Source organism: Muntiacus reevesi, chromosome 9, assembly GCF_963930625.1.
Source record: "Muntiacus reevesi chromosome 9, mMunRee1.1, whole genome shotgun sequence".
Lineage (NCBI taxonomy): Eukaryota > Metazoa > Chordata > Mammalia > Artiodactyla > Cervidae > Muntiacus > Muntiacus reevesi.
In genome coordinates, this window is record NC_089257.1 from 18,449,111 (window position 1) to 18,468,696 (window position 19,586).

Genomic DNA, 19,586 nt, shown 5'->3' on the forward strand with positions numbered 1-19,586 from the left:
AAAACCGCAAATCACTGTACAGCATACCTGCAACATATAATATCATCCATCAACTATAACTTCAATAAAAAATAAAGACTGCACTATGTGGTTTCTTCTGAATGCAATGGGGCTCTAACAGAAAGAAAATAACAAGCTTGGGTCTTTAAGCTTTCAAGATCACATTTATGACCTGGATCCAGAGAATTTCTATGGCAACTCCAGTAAAAACTTTTATGTCTTATAGTCACAGAGCTCACTTCACTAACATCCCAGATTCGAGTGTGTCATTCACAGAATTACACAGAAGCTGAATTTCACAGACTCACCACGTTTCACGGACCAAAGTGAAGCAGCATGAGAAAGAGTGAGACCCTGAGACTGGAGATGAGGGTATCTGGGTGGACTCCGTCGAGGCTAAAGCATCTTGACACACACGCTGCCCCTGCAATGCCACTCTGAGCCTGCCCTACCGGTGGAAACAGAGATAGCTTGCTCTCTTGTCTTTGAAGAGATTAGCTTTCCTGGCCTGAAAATCCTGTAAAAACCTCACCATAAATACAAGGGTAATTCATCTGCAACGGAATGCCTTTTCTACTCAAGACCTAGCTGAGGAGGCCTTATTACCACCCCGAACATCCCTTATCACCACCCATAATAGGGTTAGATACTGAAATTCTCTGGGAGCACAAGTACAAAGTCTAATCCATGAAGTAATAACTTACACACAACAGTAACTGTCCATTTTTTTTTTTTTTAATATACAATTGGTATAGATCTGGTATGTATTGGTAGAGATCTGGAAAAATGTACTGGTAGAGATCTGGGAAAATCTGGGTGTGAGTAGATTCTATGAGTATTAGACTAAGGAAAACAAAATATAACACCAGATTGGTGGTGGTTTAGTTGCTCAGTTGTGTCCCACTCTTTCAACACCATGGACTACAGCCCACCAGGCTCCTCTGGCCATGGGATTTCCCAGCAAGAACACTGGAGTGGGTAGCCATTCCCTCTCCAGGGGATTGTCCCAACCCAGGGATCGATTCCATGAATCATTTGTGAAAGATTTAGGATTTAAAGGTTAGTTTCTACCGCTGAAAAGAGCCCCAAGAGTTAACTTCAACTCCATGATGGTCCACAGTGAACAAGATTCCTGTTGTTGTTCAGTTGCTAAGTTACATCCAACTCTTTGCTATCACGCGAACTGCAGCACGCCAGGCTCCTCTGTCCTCCACTCTCTCCTGGAGTTTGCTCAAACTCATGTCCATCAGGTTGGTGATGCCATCCAATCATCTCACCCTTGGTCGCCCCTTCTCTTCCTGCCCTCAAATCTTCTCTTCCAGTTAGTCAGCTCTTGGCATCAGGTAGCCAAAGTAATGGATTAGCCTCAGCTTCAGCATCAGTCCTTCCAGTGAATATTCAGGGATGATTTCCTTTAGGATTGACTGGTTTGATCTTGCTGTCCAAAGAATCCTCAAGAGACTTCTCCAACACCACAACTCTATAGCATCAGTTCTTTGGTACTCAGCCTTCTTTATGGTCCACTTCTCACATTCGTACATGACCACTGGGAAAACCATAGCTTTGACTATATGGATTTTTGTCGGCAAAGTGATGTCTCTGCTTTTTAATATGCTGTCTCAGTTTGTCATGGCTTTCCTCCCAAACAGCAAGCATCTTTTAATTTCAAGGCTGCAGTCACTGTCTGCAGTGATTTTAGAGTCCAAGAAAATAAAATCTGTCACTGTTTCCAATTTTTCCCCTTCTATTTGCCATGAAGTGAAGGGACCGGATGCCATGATCTTAGTTTTTTGAATGTTGAGTTTTAAGACAGCTTTTTCACTCTCCTCTTTCACCCTCATCAAGAGCCTCTTTAGTTCCTCTTTACTTTCTGCCTTTAGAATGATATCATCTACATATATGAGTTTACTGACATTTCTCCCAGCAATCTTGATTCCAGCTTGTGATTCATCCAGCCTGGCATTTCGCACGATGTGCTCTGCATAGAAGTTAAATAAGCAGGGTGACAATATACAGCCTTGTCATACTCCTCTCCCAGTTTTGAACCAGTCAGTTGTACCATGTAAGGTTCTAATTGTTGCTTCTTGTCCTGCATACAGGTTTCTAAAGAAATAAGTAAGGTGGTCGGAAAGTCCCATTTCATTAAGAAGATTCCACAGTTTGTTGTGATGCACACAGTCAAAGGCTTTCTTGTAGTCAATGAAGCAGAAGCAGATGTTTTTCTGAAACTCCCTTGCTTTCTCCATGATCCAAGGAAAGTTGGCAATTTGAACTCTGGTTCCTCTCTCTCTTAGAAACACAGCTTATATATCTGGAAATTCTTGGTTCATGGACTGCTGAAGCCGAGCTTAAAGGATTTGAGCATTACCTTGTTAGCATGTGAAATAAGCACAATTATATGGAGTTTGAACCTTCTTTGGCATTGCCCTTCTTTGGTATCGGAATGAAAACTGACCTTTTCCAGTCCTGTGGCCACTGCTGGGTCTTCCAAATTTGCAGATATACTGAAGGCAGCACTTTAACAGCATCATCTTTTAGGATTTTAAATAGCTCAGCTAATAAAATAGTAGTAGTAATAGTAGTGTTAGTCGCTCCGTTGTGTCCAACCCTTTGGACAGATTCTTTACCATCTGAGCTACAGAGGCCACAACTTCTCACGGCATAATGTAGAGTCAAGAACCCAAAAGTTTAACAAAGTAGAAATGCTGGAGTGGATCTATCATGGCAATTTGCACACATAATCCCTCCAAGACCACATCCCCAAGAGGGCCCAGCAGATGCTTCACTGAAGCACCAATTTGCTTATTATGTGGGCAAGAGGTCACTAGTGTGGCCCTTTATTAGTCTGCCAGTCATAAAACTCACTGTGTTGCTACAATATAAGAACTCCCTATTTTCTTTCTCCAGCGCCGTATTTATTTCCTTCATGGTACTTACTATAAACTGCAATTATTTCTCTTTTTTTGGTTTTATTATTTTTTTCCTGTTTTTTTTCTGTATCCTCCACTTACATATCATTCCACGAGAACAACTGCATATATCTTGTTCGCTACTGTATCTTGACTGCCTAACATAGTACCTGGTACACAGGCATTCAATAAAGATTTGCTGAAGGCATAAACAGAGTCAGTCTGTCTTTGCCAACTTTAAAAATTCTGGTCCTTCCCTCTTCTGGAATACATATATTCAGGAAAACATGATCCCCTCACAGATGATTTACATCTGAGTTGAAAACTTGTACAAACTTATAAATTGCCTCTGTGTATTTATTTTTTTCAGCCTAAAACAGATGACCTGGTTTGCTGATATCACCTCTCCCAGTAAATTTATATTATGCCCAGAAAAATGTTTTTCAAAATTTTCAACAACTTAAAAAATTTTTTTTCCTCGTAATAAAGGTCATTTTAGTGCCTTCACCATCTGTTTCTGCATGAAAAATGTTTGAACAGGATCCTGTCTTTTTCCAGAATCACATTTCTGCCCACAGTCATGTGTCACCTCATATCACAAGTTAACAAAATTCTCAAATGCCATTAAAGTGTATCTTCTGACTCATGGGGAAATTTTTGTACAGCCTGGAGCACTTGCTGTGAGTGTCATGAGGAAGCTTTTCTTGCTTCTGTATCAAACAGGGGGTGGAGTCATTCATAGTACAACATTTCAAAATTCAATGTTCCATTTAATCAAAAGCTTCTATTTTCGGTCTATGAACCTTTATTTCTAGCAACTACTAAGTGCTTTCACTAACAGTCAGTTTTACATACACACCCCACAAACACACACACAATGTTTTTATCACTGTAAGAGTTATAACACACATTTAACTACAAGTAACTAGTAAGAAACAGTACTAAGATCCAGGCAATATGCTAACATCACCTACTACATTAAGTAAATACCTCTGACTGCCTAGTGTCACAGGAGCACTCCTTAATTCGAATTCACACCTCAGCAAAACTGCAAGATACTGTATGTCTTAGACCTTCAAGGTTGCATTTACATAGTTGAAACTTTGAAAGCTGAAATCCTTAAATACCAAAGACTTATTGCGTATCTCACTTTTGCAAAGATCTGTGCCCTCAACAGGACTTTAAAAAAATTTTAATATATTTTATATTACAAAGATCTGTTTTTCACCTAAAGTGTCTCAATGTGTAATCTGTCCAACAGGACCAGTTATGGTCTGTGTAGAAATAATAACAAAATATACACCTCACAACATACTATATAAATGTTAGTAGTAGATAGCAATGTTAATAATAATATGGTATAATAATGTTATATGTCAAGTATATCTCAAAAAAGCTGGGAAAACAGAAAAATACAGTAGAAATCCTTTCTCTTCTGAAAGAATTATGGCAGTTTTTTAGGTGGATACTCAGAGAAGTCAGTTAAAGCAAGGAATTCTAAAAAATGATAAGCACACATTATAACCATTTTAACTGACACCATGAGTAAGTATAATTCATTCACCAATCCTCTGTGAAGGGGACCAAGTCTTTATCTGAATTTGGATCTGCTGTCTGGAATTCCAGTCTTTCTTAAATATACAACACCCCCACACCCATAACACATTATCTGTAATTGCAGTTTCAGTTCTCATAAAATGCAGCAAAAACTTCAACACATATGATAACAGTCCAAACAATTTTTTCCCCAATATTTTGCATTTTTCTTGTTTTCCTCTAAGTTGACAGCCAATTTCTAAAAGAACTTGCTTTTCTCACTTTTTTTCAGAGCATTCAACTTAGTTATCATACTCTCCCTTTTACGCTAGTAATTCATCAGTGTACAGAATGCTTAATAACAAATGCACCTGGTGTAAGTAAGTCTGAAAACAAATAAAACTGACTGCTAACAGGTAAACCATTAGACCCACAGGAATAAAAGTGCACAAGCATCATACTGAGAAGCCTACCAGCCACAAACAGTGTATGAGGAACATGAGTTAACACATTTTACCCAGGAAATGCACAGCATTGGTTTAACCATCTGGTTGGTTAACGAGATGTTAGTTGAAAAGAGTTTTTGCCATATTATAAATCAGGTCTCAAGCACAGCTGTCTAAGAAAAAAGTCCAAAATAGTTTCTCTCTCACATGTATATATGCTAGCCTTTTGCATTTTTCCTCAGTCATATATGATATACATTTAAAGACAATGAAGTCAGGGACTTCCCTGGTGGTCCCGTGGTTAAGACTCTGTACTTCCACTGCAGGGGTGCAGGTTCCATCCCTGGCTGGGGAACCAAGATCCCACATGCCACATGGCGTGGCCAGTAAATAAAGACATTGAAGTCAAAGAGTGAAAGAAAAAGTTAGAATACTTAAAAGGAGCAACAGAAAAGGAATGCAGATGTTTAAGGAGAACATAATCTGAGAATCTGATTCTTCACAAAAGAACCTAAATGAGTCAGTAAAATACATTTTAAGCAACTTATAATGGTACTAAATTAATTTGAAAAAACTGATCCACCTTTGAAACACCCCATTAACAGCAAAAACAACAAAGAAAAGAAGAAGAAGAAGCTTTCTGAACTGTAAATAAATACATTAATGCTAGATAGCTGCTTGAAAACATTAAATTTAGACTACCTGTACTCCTTTTGTGATTATAAGGGGAAGGGTGATATGAGGACTTACTTATCTCACTGGAAACTTGGTTCAGTTTGTCCTGTGATCTGCTGATAAGGACAATTTTCATTCCACGCTTTGCTAACTGAAACAATAAAAGAAGACACCGAAGAGCTGAATCACATCTGTGTGTTTCACTTTAAAATGTAAATCAGATATAGTCTCATTTTAAGAAAATCTGACCCATATGATAACTCAAGTTAAAAAACAAATATACCCCTGAATGTAATGAATGGGCAAACCAAAATGAAGACTTTACAAAAAGATCCCCCAAAGAATTATCTTTCTCAGTCAAGCTAGTGTATAAAAGTCAATGGGTTTGTAATTAGCCTCCAACTAAAAAAATAAATGGGAAAACAAAAAAAGTCAATGGGTTTTAGAAAAAGGAAGACTTTTATTTTGCACCTGTCCATACTTAATTTTTTTATTCCTAAGTATCTATTACTTCTTTAATTTAAAAATTAGCTTTAAAAGCTTTTGTCTTAGACTGGATATATGAAGACTGTAGAACTAGCAAAGGACGCTACGGTTATCATGTTGGGAATTCATAAACAGAATCAATTTTAAAGTTTTTATTTAAATACTATACTTTATGGACTACAAAGGCAAACTAAGATAGTTAATTGACTTAATTAGTTAAAAGACTTATTAAAGAATTTCCTGAGGAGTCCCTTCTGTGTACTTCCCCAGGGCTGTGTAAGTACTGCACAGAATGAATAAGATTTATAGTAACATGGTTCCTACCCCCAGAGACCCATAAATATAGGAGCAGAAGAAAAAACACTGATATACACAGAATCTTTAGTGAACTACTACAGACAGTATATAAATGAGAATAAATTATGTGCTCTGAACTATAAATGATTTAGTAAACTAATTTTCCAGTCCTAAATCCTAAAGTCAGCTTTTATTAAGTAAAAAGTGGTATAGCAAATGAGAAGATATGGAACATTTTTTTAAAAAAAAATAATTAAGATTGGTAATAACTTGCAGAATTAATCTCTTATAAAAACACTATAAAAAACCCACAAATATATACAAAGAGTTCTTTTTTCTTTTTAATTAATGGGGAGAGGAAGAACAAAAAAAAGAGCCTATTTATAGAAAAATGGCATCTAATATAATTGTAAAAGGAAAGATACCATTTAAAAATCACCATTTTAAAACTACCCTAGCAATAACTAATTTGGGCAAAAATCAGCAACAGATGCTGGGGAGGAAGACTGTTGAGAAATGAGGTATGTATACAAAGAATCATCCCACAGATTCCTCATTAATTACAAAGGGGGAAAAGGTACTTTTATAATAGAAAATTATGGTAGAGAGCATCTTAAGTGATTTATCTCAACATAATCAATAAAGGAACGAATGGACTTCTTGTGGCTCCTGATAAGATCAACTCAAAAGAACACACTATCACCTGTGTAACATTCCTGCTAAAAAATGTCTAACACCTGTGCAGCATTTCTGCTAAAAAAATTTAACTTGAACCGAATCATGAGGAACTGAGCAGCTGAGCACACACGCACACAGTCACGAGGAACAGTCAGACAAATCAGACAAACTGGGTAATCTACAAAGCAACTGGCGTGGATTTCTTCCAAAACGCCACTGTTGTAAAAGAAAAAAGGCAAAAAAGCTGGGGGGCGGGTGGGGCTTCGAGGAAGGGCGCTAGGGAGCTCTCCTAGTCAAGAAATATGACATCTAGATGCAACACATAATCTCTAAATGGGTTCTGGAATACAAAAAGCTCTATAAAAGCCATTACTGGGATGACAGGGAAACGTTCACACAGAGTATATATTGTACAGTAGCATGGTGTCCAGGCACACTTCCTACCCCATGTGTGATCACTGGACTGCAGTTACAGGAGTGAGCGTTCTAGTTCTCATATATTGTACAGTAGCATGGTGTCAAGGTAAACTTCCTATCCCATGTGTGATCACTGGACTGCGGTTACAAGAGTGAGCGTTCTAGCTCTCAGAAGCTTCATGCTGAAATCTTTAAGGCTGAATTGTTACGAAGCCTGTAAGTCCCAAATGGTCCCACCAAATTACAATGATAAAGTGAAACAGGGCAAAATGTTAACAACTGGTGAATCCTGATGAAAGGTGTATGAGTGCTTGCTGTATTCTTCTTGCAACTTTTCTGTAGATTTTGTATTAAAAACAGAAGGCTGAGAAACCAAAGGATTTTTTAAAAACCCGTTTGAAAGGATAAATGAGAGAGTCAGTGGATTGGCCAGGATCTCCGTCACAATCAGACAATATCTCAGGCTGTTGGTGCCTCTGTGGAACTAGGACTGCATGCCTTAACTGCACGGTCAATGCTTCTGGTCTGTACAGTTCTGTTCAAACTATTACGATGTCTTCCCTTTCAGTTACATTACAGACAACTGGAATCCTCTGAGGGTGTCTGTCAATATCTATCAATCACAGTCCTTCTTGTGAAAACGATACCACGGCTAGTCTGCATATTCAATCGCTCTCTCATAATTTATCTACCTTTTGAAAAATAATCCAAGGCAATTAACTTTAAAGACTGAGAACGGTCCATAGTTACACAATATAAAATAAAATTACACTAAAATGTTCACAATTCCAACTTATCTGGACAAAATGTTTTACACCCATTATGCCCCAAAATTTGTTTTAAAGTTGTGTTTAAGCATAGCATTGCTAACAAGGTAGAAACAAAGTACCTCTATTAAATTGTATAATGCTCTAATGGTGCTTTTAACTTCAAAATCAAAATACTGTAAAAGAGCATTCTATATTTGTTCTTATATTTTTATACCAAAAAGAAAAGTCTTGAAAATTACTTACTTCTTCTGCATATGATTTTCCAATTCCATCAGTACTACCTGTGACAACTGAGAAAAGAAAAAAGTAACAGTTTAGTTTCAGAATCACGATGTAGAACTGATCATAGTTAACACCCACCAATTAGACACAAGAGGGCCTGTGTGATACAGCTGACCCTTGAACAACACAGCTTCGAACACCAAGAGTCCATGTATATGCGGATTTTTTCCAATAAATACATAGTACAGTACTCCATGATCCAAGGTTGGTTGAATCCACAGATATGAAACCTCAGAAGCTAAATCTCAAGATACTGAGAGCCAACTGTCAGGTTATATTTGGATTTTCAACTGCATGGAGGAGGGTCCGTGACCCTAACTGACTGTGCTGCTGACGGGGTCAACTATACTTTGATGTAAAAGATGGAGCCAGATTGAACCAGTGGTTCAATATTAGGAGCGAATACCCAGCACAAAGCTAAAAATAAAAAAACTGCACTTCCAAGGGCTGACAAGGATGGGAAGCAGCTAGAACTCTCATACAATGCTGGTGGCACTATAAATTGACACATTCATTTTGGAAAAATGACTTTGCATTATGTCCAGAAATAAACGTGCCTCCACCTGTGACCTAACAATTCCCAAGAGGTAATAAAAACATCATGTCTATCAAAACAATGTCCATGGTAGCTTTATTGATGCACAGTTATCCAAATATTAAACTACAAGAGAATGAGTAAGTAAATTAAGGTATATTTACACAATAGAATACTAAATAGCAATTTTTTAAATAAAAGAACTATTAACACATGCAAAAGATGACCAGATCTCTCAGACATTATACTGAGCCAAAAAAGCCTGAAATAAAAGTGTGCAAGCTGTTTCAATTCCATTTATCCAATTCCAAAAAGGGAAAAACTAATCTATAATGACAGAAGTTACAATACTGGCTACTCCTGAGTAATGGGGTAGATGATAGGGAAAAGGCATTAAGGGAACCTTCAGGATGTAGGAAATATTCTATATCTTGATGTGTACATGTGTATGTAAAAATGCATGGAGCTGTACAAGTAAGTACACACTAGCCTCTTATACATTTAAAAACGTTAAAATATATATATAGGTAGTAGAAATCGAGAAATATCTATTTCTTCTATGAGAAAGCATATTTCTCTTTAAAGCTCTAAAATCTTATGTAGCATAAACACTTGACAATGATAACAGGTCAGACCACACCATGGTATCTTATCTCTAAAATTCTGTTTGCTAACAAATTCATAGCATGGTTGTGAATAGCATCCCAAAATGGGCTTCCCTGTGGCTCAGACGGTAAAGAATCTGCCTGCAGTGCAGGAGACCTGGGTCTTAATCCCTGGGTCGGGAAGATCCCCTGGAGAAGGGAATGGTTACCCACTCCAGTATTTCTGCCTGAAGAATTCCATGGACAGAGGAGCCTGGTGGTCTATACTCCACAGGGTCACAAAGAGTTGGACATGACTGAGCAACTAACATTTTCCCTACTTTTACTATTCAGAAATATGGCAAACATATCTAAATTCTTCCTAGTCATACCTTTCACAACCAGAATAGAATATGAAGTAACAGAACAGGTTATGAAATCATATCTATGTCTGTCTCCATCTCTGTCTCTCCCCCTCTTAAGCTGCTTAGTCATGTCCAACCCTTTGTGACTCCATGGACTGTAGCCCATCAGGCTCCTTCATCCATGGAATTCTCCAGACAAGAATACTGGAGTAGGTTGCCAATTTCTATCTGCTCTATCGGCTTCGCTTCCTCTCCCTCTGCCTCCCTCCCCCTCCCCTCCCTGGCACTTGCTGAATATATTAGAACGTACATTTAACTTAACCAGCCCGTCACTGGCTGACTGCATCCTCCTGATGTCATTTAACATGTTCTTCTGTCCACTAATAGTTAGGTGATCAAATTCAGGTTTAATTTTTTGGGTAAGAATACTTTATAAGCAATAGCACATACTTCTATCAGGAGGCACAGGTTTGCTAATTTTGCTTTTTGTTATGTAAGCAGCCATTGATGTTCACCACTGAGATATATTATTTCATTAGAGACTGCAAAATGGTGATACTTCCATAAGCCTCTTATCCTTCTCCATCAGAGGGCAGACAGAATGAAAACCACAATCACAGAAAACTAAACAAACTGATCACATGGACCACAGCCATTTCTAACTCAATAAAACTAAGAGCCATACCATGTAGGGCCACCCAAGACGGACAGGTCATGGTGGAGAGTTCTGACAAAACGTGGTCCACTGAAAAAGTCAATGGCAAACCACTTCAGTATCCTTGCCTTGAGAACCCCATGAACAGTATGAAAAGGCAAAAAGATAGGACAATGAAAGATGAGCTCCTCATCTACCTCAGGTTGGTAGATGCCCAATATGCTACTGGATTATCAGTAGAGAAATAACTCCAAAAAGAATGAAGAGATGGAGCCAAAGCAAAAACACCCAGTTGTGGATGTGACTGGTGACGGAAGTTAAGTCTGATGCTGGAAAGAGCAATACTGCATAGGAACCTAGATTGCTAGGTCCGTGAATCAAGGCAAATTGAAAGTGGTCAAACAGGAGATGGCAAGAGTGAACACTGACATTTTAGGAATCAGCGAACTAAAATGGACTGGAATGGGTGAATTTAACTCTAATGACCATTATATCTATTATTGTGGGCAAGAATCCCCTAGAAGAAATAGAGTAGCCATCACAGTCAACAAAAGAGTCCATAATGCAGTACTTAGATATGATCTCAAAACGAGAATGATCTCTATTCATCTCCAAGGCAAACCATTCAATACCACAGTCAGTAATTCAAGTCTATGCCCTGACCAATAACGCTGAAGAAGCTGAAGTTGAACGGCTGTATGAAGACCTACAAGACCTTCTAGAACTAACACCCAAAACAGATGTCCTTTTCATGACAGGGGACTGGAATGAAAAAGTACGAAGTCAAGAGGTACCTGGAGTAACAGGCAGACTTGGCCTTGGAGTATGAAACGAAGCAGGGCAAAGGCTAATAGAGTTTTGTCAGAGAGTGTGCTGGTCATAGCAAACACCCTCTTCCAACATAAGAGAAGACTCTATACACGGACAACACCAGATGGTCAATACCAAAACCAGATTGATTATATTCTTTGCAGCCAAAGATGGAGAAGCTCTATACAGTCAGCATAAACAAGACCAGGAGCTGACTATGGCTCAGATCATGAACTCCTTATAGCCAAAGTCAGACTTAAATTGAAGAAAGTAGGGAAAACCACCAGGTATGACCTAAATCTAATCCCTTAAGATTATACAGTGGAAGTGAGACATAGATTCAAGGGACTAGATCTGATAGACAGAGTGCCTGATGAACTATGGACAGAGGTCTGTGACATTGTACAGGAGGCAGTGATCAAGACCTCAAGAAAAAGAAACGCAAAAAAGCAAAATGGTTGCCTGAGGAGGCCTTACAAATAGCTGAGAAAAGAAGAGAAGCTAAAGGCAAAGGAGAAAAGGAAAGACATACCCATTTGAATGCAGACTTCCAAAGAATAGCAAGGAGAGATAAGAAAGCCTTCCTCCATGATCAATGCAAAGAAATAGAGGAAAACAAAAGAATGGGAAAGACTAGAGAGCTCTTCAAGAAAATTAGAGACACCAAGGGAACATTTCATGCAAAGATGGGCTCAATAAAGGGCAGAAGTGGTATGGACCTAACATAAGCAAAAGATAGGAAGAAGAGGTGGAAACAGTACACAGAAAAACTAGACAAAAAAGATCTTCATGACCCAGATAACCACGATGGTGTGATCACGCATCTAGAGTCAGACAACCCTGGAATGACACCCTGGGTCTTAGGAAGCATCACTATGAACAAAGCTAGTGGAGGTGATGGAATTCCAGTTGAGCCATTTCAAATCCTGAAAGATGATGCTGTGAAAGTGCTGCACTCAACATGCCAGCGAATTTGGAAAACTCAGCAGTGGCCACAGGACTGGAAAAGGTCAGTTTTCATTCCAATCCCAAAGAAAGGCAATGCCAAAGAATGCTCAAACTACCACACAATTGCACTCATCTCACACGCTAGTAAAGTAACACTCAAAATTCTCCAAGCCAGGCTTCAACAATACATGAACCGTGAACTTCCAGATGTTCAAGCTGGATTTAGAAAAGGGAGAGGAACCAGAGATCAAATTGCCAACATCCGCTGGATCATCAAAAAAGCAAGAGAGTTCCAGAAAAACATCTACTTCTGCTTTATCGACTATGCCAAAGCCTTTGACTGTGTAATCATAACAAACTGTGGAAAATTCTTCAAGAGATGGGAATACCAGACCACCTGACCTGCCTCCTGGGAAATCTGTATGCAGGTCAAGAAGCAACAGTTAGAACTGGACATGGAACAATAGACTGGGTTCAAACAGGAAAAGGAGTGCGTCAAGGCTGTATATTGTCACCCTGCTTATTTAACTTATATGCAGAGTACATCATCATTAAAAAATGCTGGGCTGGATGAAGCACAAGCAGGAATCAAGACTGCCAGGAGAAATATCAATAACCTCAGATACGCAGATGACACCACCCTTATGGCAGAAAGCAAAGAACTAAAGAGCCTCTTGATGAAAGTGCAAGAGGAGAGTGGAAAAGTTGGCTTAAAACTCAACATTCAGAAAACTAAGATCATGGCATCCAGGCCCATTTGCCATGGAAACAATGGAAACAGTGAGAGACTTTGTTTTGGAGGGCTGCAAAATCATTGCAGATGATTTTTAATTTCATTGCAGCCATGAAATTAAAAGATGCTTACTCCTTGGAAGAAAAGCCATGACCAACCTAGACAGCGTATTAAAAAGCAGAGACACTACTTTGCCAACAAAGGTCTGTCTAGTCAAAGCTGTGGTTTTTCCAGGGTCATGTATGGATGTGGGAGTTGAAGCTGAGGGCTGAAGAACTGATGCTTTTGAACTGTGGTTTGGAGAAGACTTGAGAGTCCCTTGGACTGCAAGGAGATCCAACCAGTCAAACCTAAAGGAAATCAGTTCATGGATATTCATTGGAGGGACTGATGCTGAAGCTGAAACTCCAATACTTTGGCCACCTGATATGAAGAACTGGCTCGAAAAGACCCTGATGCTGGAAAAATTGAAGAAGGGAGGAGAAGGGGATAACAGAGGATGAAGTGGTTGGATGGCAACACCGACGTGAATGATATGAGTTTGAGTAAGTTTCAGGAGTTGGACAGGGTGATGGACAGGGAAGCCTGGCGTGCTGCAGTCCATTTGATTGCAAAGAGTCAGTCATGACTTAGTGACTGAACTGAACTATACTGCTACTTGAATTCTGTCATCCCAGCTTAATTTATTAGCTGGAATATTTCCATAGAGAAATGGCTCCTTATCAGTTATCTGATACAGAGTTTGCACAGAAGCACAAGATAAATGTTGGATTTTTTTCCTTTACTTACCAGTTTTCAAAATAAATTGGTTCTCTGATACCTCTCAAAGGTAACTCATGTGTTTTTATGATTGTGATTTTGCTTACAAGAAACATTATTAACTCATGATTTTAAATATTTGTAGTGGAATCCACCTATAGGAAATTAAGTATCATAGGCAAGTTCCTCCAACCTCATTATCAACTCTGTTGCACATTTCTGTAACTTTTCATCTTCTGAGTATTTTGGAAGTATGGGGACCCAAATTTTACACTGAATTCCTGTCACTGATGCACGAATGTTTCACACAAGAAGGACAAACATTTTCTAATTGTTTCCAATTCTCTCCTTTTCCTTTTCTCTGTGATAAACTTTTCTGCTCTCAGCCAGATCCCCAGAACCTCATCTCCATGCCTCTTTCTTCATAGCGTGTTCAGAGTCCACCGACTAACTGCACTGTTCAGATCACTTCAAACAAATCCTTTCTCTCTTCCACATCTTTACATGCACTTCTCTTAGAGCACTTGCCACTCTACTTTGAAATGCATTTCCTTACATGTCTTAATTCTTCTCCTGGATTCTAGGCTCCGTGCTATGTGACGTGCACAAGGCAGGTGCTCAGTAGGCACTTGCTGAATGCATGAATGATGCTCACAGTTAGTTGCTCTTACAAACTACAAAACAAGACTTAGACGATTTCCCTGAGAACCTGGTTTCTCAAAGTTCTTCATGATACAAGTACAATACCTTATACTCTCATCTGTCTGCCACTCAACCTGTCTACTCACAGAGCCTTTGGTACCTAGATTATTCTGTTTATGCTCAACAATTGTGGAGCAAGCAAATCCTATGTGGGATTATAGCACTGAGTCAATGGCAACATCAGACTTTCTCAGATTAGGTGTTTTTAAATCCCTTAATATGAAAAAGCTCAATAATTAAATGACAATAAATTCACCCCAACTAATACGTCTAGAATTTCTGACTGTAATATACATATTTCAAAAGAATACAGATGACTCTGGTGTGTGTGTGTGTGTGTATTTGTGTGTGTGTGAAAACTGCCAACTCCAAGCTGACCTCAACCAGCAGGCATGCAGCTAAGTCACTTCAGTCATGCCCAACTCTTGTAGCCCTCCAGACTCCTCCATGGAATTCTCCAGGCAAGCATACTGGAATGGGTTGACATTCCCTTCTCCCTGGGATCTTCCCGATCCAGGGATCAAACCCATGTCTCTTAAGTCTCCTGCATTGGCAGGCAGGTTCTTTACCACTAGCACCACCTGGGAAGCCCTCAACCAGCATACCACCCTTTAAAAACAGTCCTGCAAAGCCAAGAATATGCCAGGACTAGAGATTATAAAATTTGTCTAATGGGTATCAAAACTTTATCAGACTCTCCAGTTTCTGGAGTTTGTAGTCGGCATTGGGCACCATTAAGAGTACCAACCACATCCTTGCTTCCAGTATAGAGATCTTTAGGCAATCCTCTCACCAGGAGTGTTATCTGCTCTCGGCGCACAAGAGAGCATCTCCCAGGAATGATCCTCAGTCAAAGGGAGCTGCCTTGCCCAAGGTTACAGCCCTCCTCTGGCTAAGAGGAGGTAATTACATGCGTAATTACTGGTTCACACAAAGATCCAGCTCCCTTACCTCACTTAGGGATCTCTGATGGGCCATCCCAGCAACAGTTTGACTTCTCCCTCTGCCCTATCCTGCTTCCTTTGCTTACTCACTTTTAGGTACCACTAAAAACATCCCCCTAAATACCTCCCCTACATACACATATCACAAATGTCCAAGCCTATTGAGTGATGAACTACAGAGGGTCTACAAGTCAGGTTCCCTTCTTTTTAAAGTGATTTTACTTAAAACTAAGAAATACGTAACTTAGCTTGAAAAAGAAAACAGTTTCAAGAGGTTTAGACCAAAAAAAAAAGTGGGATTTTATCTGTATCCTTCTGCAGCTTCCTACTCCTCCTATCCCCAGAAACAACAATTTTCACTGCTTTTAATTGTATCTCCTTGTCTTTACATGTTCTAAATCCTATTATACTCTAATTCCCTGATTCACTTATTTTTATATTACTTGACTCATTAGGGTTGAATAGAATCTTCACCCCCTTTAAATTTCCCCATCCTTCCAATGAAGTTATAGCACAAGATTCTGCCAACAGTTAGTCATTACATTATTATAATACTGTAACTTCAATTCTGACATTAACCCAGAGTGAGTGCAGATCCTACAGGTTAAAGACAGCGAAACTGCCCACGAGGCAGACACCAGCCACAAGTCCAGGCATCGCTAGGCCACCCACACTCGAGACTAGTTGGTTACAATGTTCAGGTTCTCACAATTTCTCAGGTTCAAGAATTCACCAGAATGACTCACAGAACTCAGGATAACCTAAGACAACTCATGACTACAGCTTTCTAATGAAGGATACAAATCAGGACCAACCAAGTGAACAGCCACAGAGGGCAAGGTGTGGGAGGGCCCCAAATTGTAGCACTTCTAGGACCTCTCTGAGTAAGGGGGGCCACTCCTCCAGCCCCACCCCAGAACATCAGTGTGTTCACTCACTAGGAACTGCAAGATGAGTTTTGCAAGAAGGGTTTAATGTTACTTAAATCATCATGTTACACAGCAGCATTGCCTCTGGGACTTCTACACAACACAGCTGCTTTTGGTAGATGAAGGAAATCAAGTCCTACTGCACAGACTTTTAGAAATACTGATATATTTTTAAAAGCAAGTAAAATAGCTGGTGTACTAGCTTGTGATCCAGTGCTAAGCCACTTCAGTCACGTCCGACTGTGACCCTATGGACTATAGTCCGCCAGTCCCTCTGTCCATGGGAGTCTCCAGGCAACAATACTGGAGTGTGAGCCAGCCTTTCCTTCTGGGTCACATTTCCTTCTCCAAGTGTGAGCCAGTGTGAATGGAGAATAAATCCATAGGAGTGGTTACTTTTTCTTGAGGAGAACAGTGCATGGTGGGAAGATGGAGCTCTCATTGGGTTTCATTACAAAGGTGGGTTGATTGAATCATCGGCCATGGGACTGAACTCAGACTCGAGGCTCCTCATCCCTCCGCAGAGGTTGGCAGGTTCAGCTGGTATCCCAAGGCTCAAGGCGCCAATCTTCTAATCCCGAGGTTGGTGTTTCCAGCAGGACCAGCCCCCATCTTGAAGCTCTCCATACAGTCCCACCATGAGTGATCTCACTAGCATACATTATCAGAGCCCACCATGAATAACAAAGATACCCCTATCACTTAGGAAACTCCAAGGATTTAGATACTCCCCCCCCCAGAGAGTGCCTGCCTACAAGGCGGGAGACCCGGGTCCGATCCCTGGGAAGATCCCCTGGAGAAGGAAATGGCAACCCACTCCAGTATCCTTGCCTGGAAAATCCCACGGACGGAGGATCCTGTTAGGCTACAGTCCATGGGGATGCAGAGTCAGACACAGCTGGGCGACTTCACTTCACTTCACTTCCCAGAGAGCAGGAACAAAATCTGTCAAATCCTTTATTATTCAACAATTATTGTGGCTAGAAAAATATATCATCCACTAGTGAACCAGACAGCATAGCAGAATTACATTTTCTTTCCTAATCAATGTTTTTCTTCTCCTAGAGTTAAAATGACCTTTTCTTGCATTTGCATAGTTTTCCTTTTAAATGTTCCCCCAGTCTCTAAAGGCCTCTCGGTATAATTTTCCACACAATCAACCCCAGCAGTTTGTTTCATGCTTCTTTTTTTTTTGGTTTTCTTTCCCTTAAAGATCACCTTCACAGAACACTCTAACGTTCATCCTATTCCAACCTGGAATAGATACTCTGTGGGCACAGCTAGGTTCTAGAACCTAAACTTGGGAATTCTCTCGGACTCTCTCTCCTGGGTTGAAGCTCTTGTTTTTTAGATCTTATTCTAGTCCCTCATTATAGAGCACATCTAAGTTGCCAAACAAGGACGCATTTAGATATATTTTTTTAACATTTTGAAAACTAATTATTAAATTTTAAAGCAGTTTTTGTTGTTCAGTCACCCAGTCGTGTCCAACTCTTTGTGACCCCATGGACTGCAGCACGCCAGGCTTCCCTGTCCTTCACCATCTCCTGGAGCTTGCTCAAACTCATGTCCATTGAGTCGGTGATGCCATCCAACCATCTCGTCCTCTGTCATCCCCTCTCCTCCTGCCTTCTACTTTTCCCAGCATCAGGGTCTTTTCCAATGAGTCAGTTCTTTGCATCACGTGTCTAAAGTATGACTTATCAAAAACAACAACAACAACAACAAAAACATGAAGGTAATACAGAGTATTTCTCAAAATCCAAGCTAGTTCTTCTTATTACTAGCATCTATCATCTTACATTAGTATGGAAAATTTGTCACAATTAATGAACCAATAATGATGTATTAACTAAAGTTCATATTTTTTTCAGGCAATCTTGTTACTGAGTGTCCTTCTGTTCTAGGATGCCATCCAGAATTTTAAATTTAGTTATCACATCTCTTCATGTGACATTTAAGAGTCAATTTTCTAAATCTTTTGTATCTTTAAAAATATAGTCTATATTCTAACTTCACCTGTAGTAGTTTAACTAGTATGAACAAAGAATGCTGCCTGCCATCAGTAAACAAAGGATGCTGAGGTCATCAAGCCATCAGCCACTGCAGCCGCCCCCAACTGTGCACCCTCAGGGGATTCAGGATGGAGAGAATCAGGATACTGGCCTGTTAGGGTGCATATCAAAGGAATGACTTCAATAAACCCAGACTCTGGCATCTTCCCATACATGAAAAAGCACTAAATTCATTAACTTGAGAAGTCTGGTTTTCTTTCATCAACAGCAATCTTTTGATTACTTGTTTTTTTATTGCAAAAACTTGTATCTCCTGACTCCTCCCTTACCTCTTTGGAACAGTCACTCAGAGCTAAGAGGCTGTCTCCTGGGCTTTAGTCCTCAGTATGTCTGCCAAATAAAACATAATTCTCAAATTTTTGGTTGTGCACGTTTTTAAAGTCTACACTAGAATTTGGAACAGGAGATCATTTTCAACAAAAAATTTAAAACAACCCTCCACTGCACCAGTATTGCTTAAAAAGAACATTTCACCCATTCTAGTTACAGACAATTTGCAAATGACAATTTGCTTTTTTGTCACTGGGGCTTTCAGGATTGTTACTTCATCTTTAGGACTCTGTCATGATAATAGGACTTGGAGTGGGTGCTTCTGCATTCATTGGTGCTAGGCACTGATGGGACTCCAAATTCACGGTCTTCAATTCTGGCAATTTTCTTATGAATTAAATATTAATTATTTGATAATTTCTTCCTCACATTGTTCTCTAGAATTTCCATTAACCAGAGTTTGGATATAACAATTTCTTTATTAATTTTACTTTTCTTTTTATTTATTTTCCTGGAGATCTCTTCAACTTATATCTTCCAAATTTTGTATTGACTTTTAAAATCAGGTTGTCAATTTTTTAATAATGAAGAGCTCTTCTCTATTCTGATTGTTCTCTTTTTAAAGCAGCAGCTTGTTCTTACTATACATTCATTATCTTCTCTTATCTCTAAGGACATTAATTAGAATTTGTTTATATATTTATAGTTTCTTCTACTTTTTATTCTGTTTCCTCTAAGTTATTTTTTATTGTTTTGGTTTGTCTCATCTTGGAGACAATAA

General features: G+C 39.3%; 1 protein-coding gene across 1 annotated transcript in view; it reads right to left on the bottom strand.

Moving 5' to 3' along the window:
* Window positions 1–19,586, bottom strand: part of HSD17B12 (hydroxysteroid 17-beta dehydrogenase 12) — a 166,237-nt gene that overhangs the window by 96,338 nt on the left and 50,313 nt on the right. The window contains exons 2-3 of the mRNA XM_065944514.1: window positions 8,458–8,504; window positions 5,642–5,717 (exon numbers count right to left, since the gene is read on the bottom strand). Coding sequence (XP_065800586.1) covers window positions 5,642–5,717; window positions 8,458–8,504 — 123 coding nt within the window. The remainder of the gene's footprint in view (window positions 1–5,641; window positions 5,718–8,457; window positions 8,505–19,586) is intronic.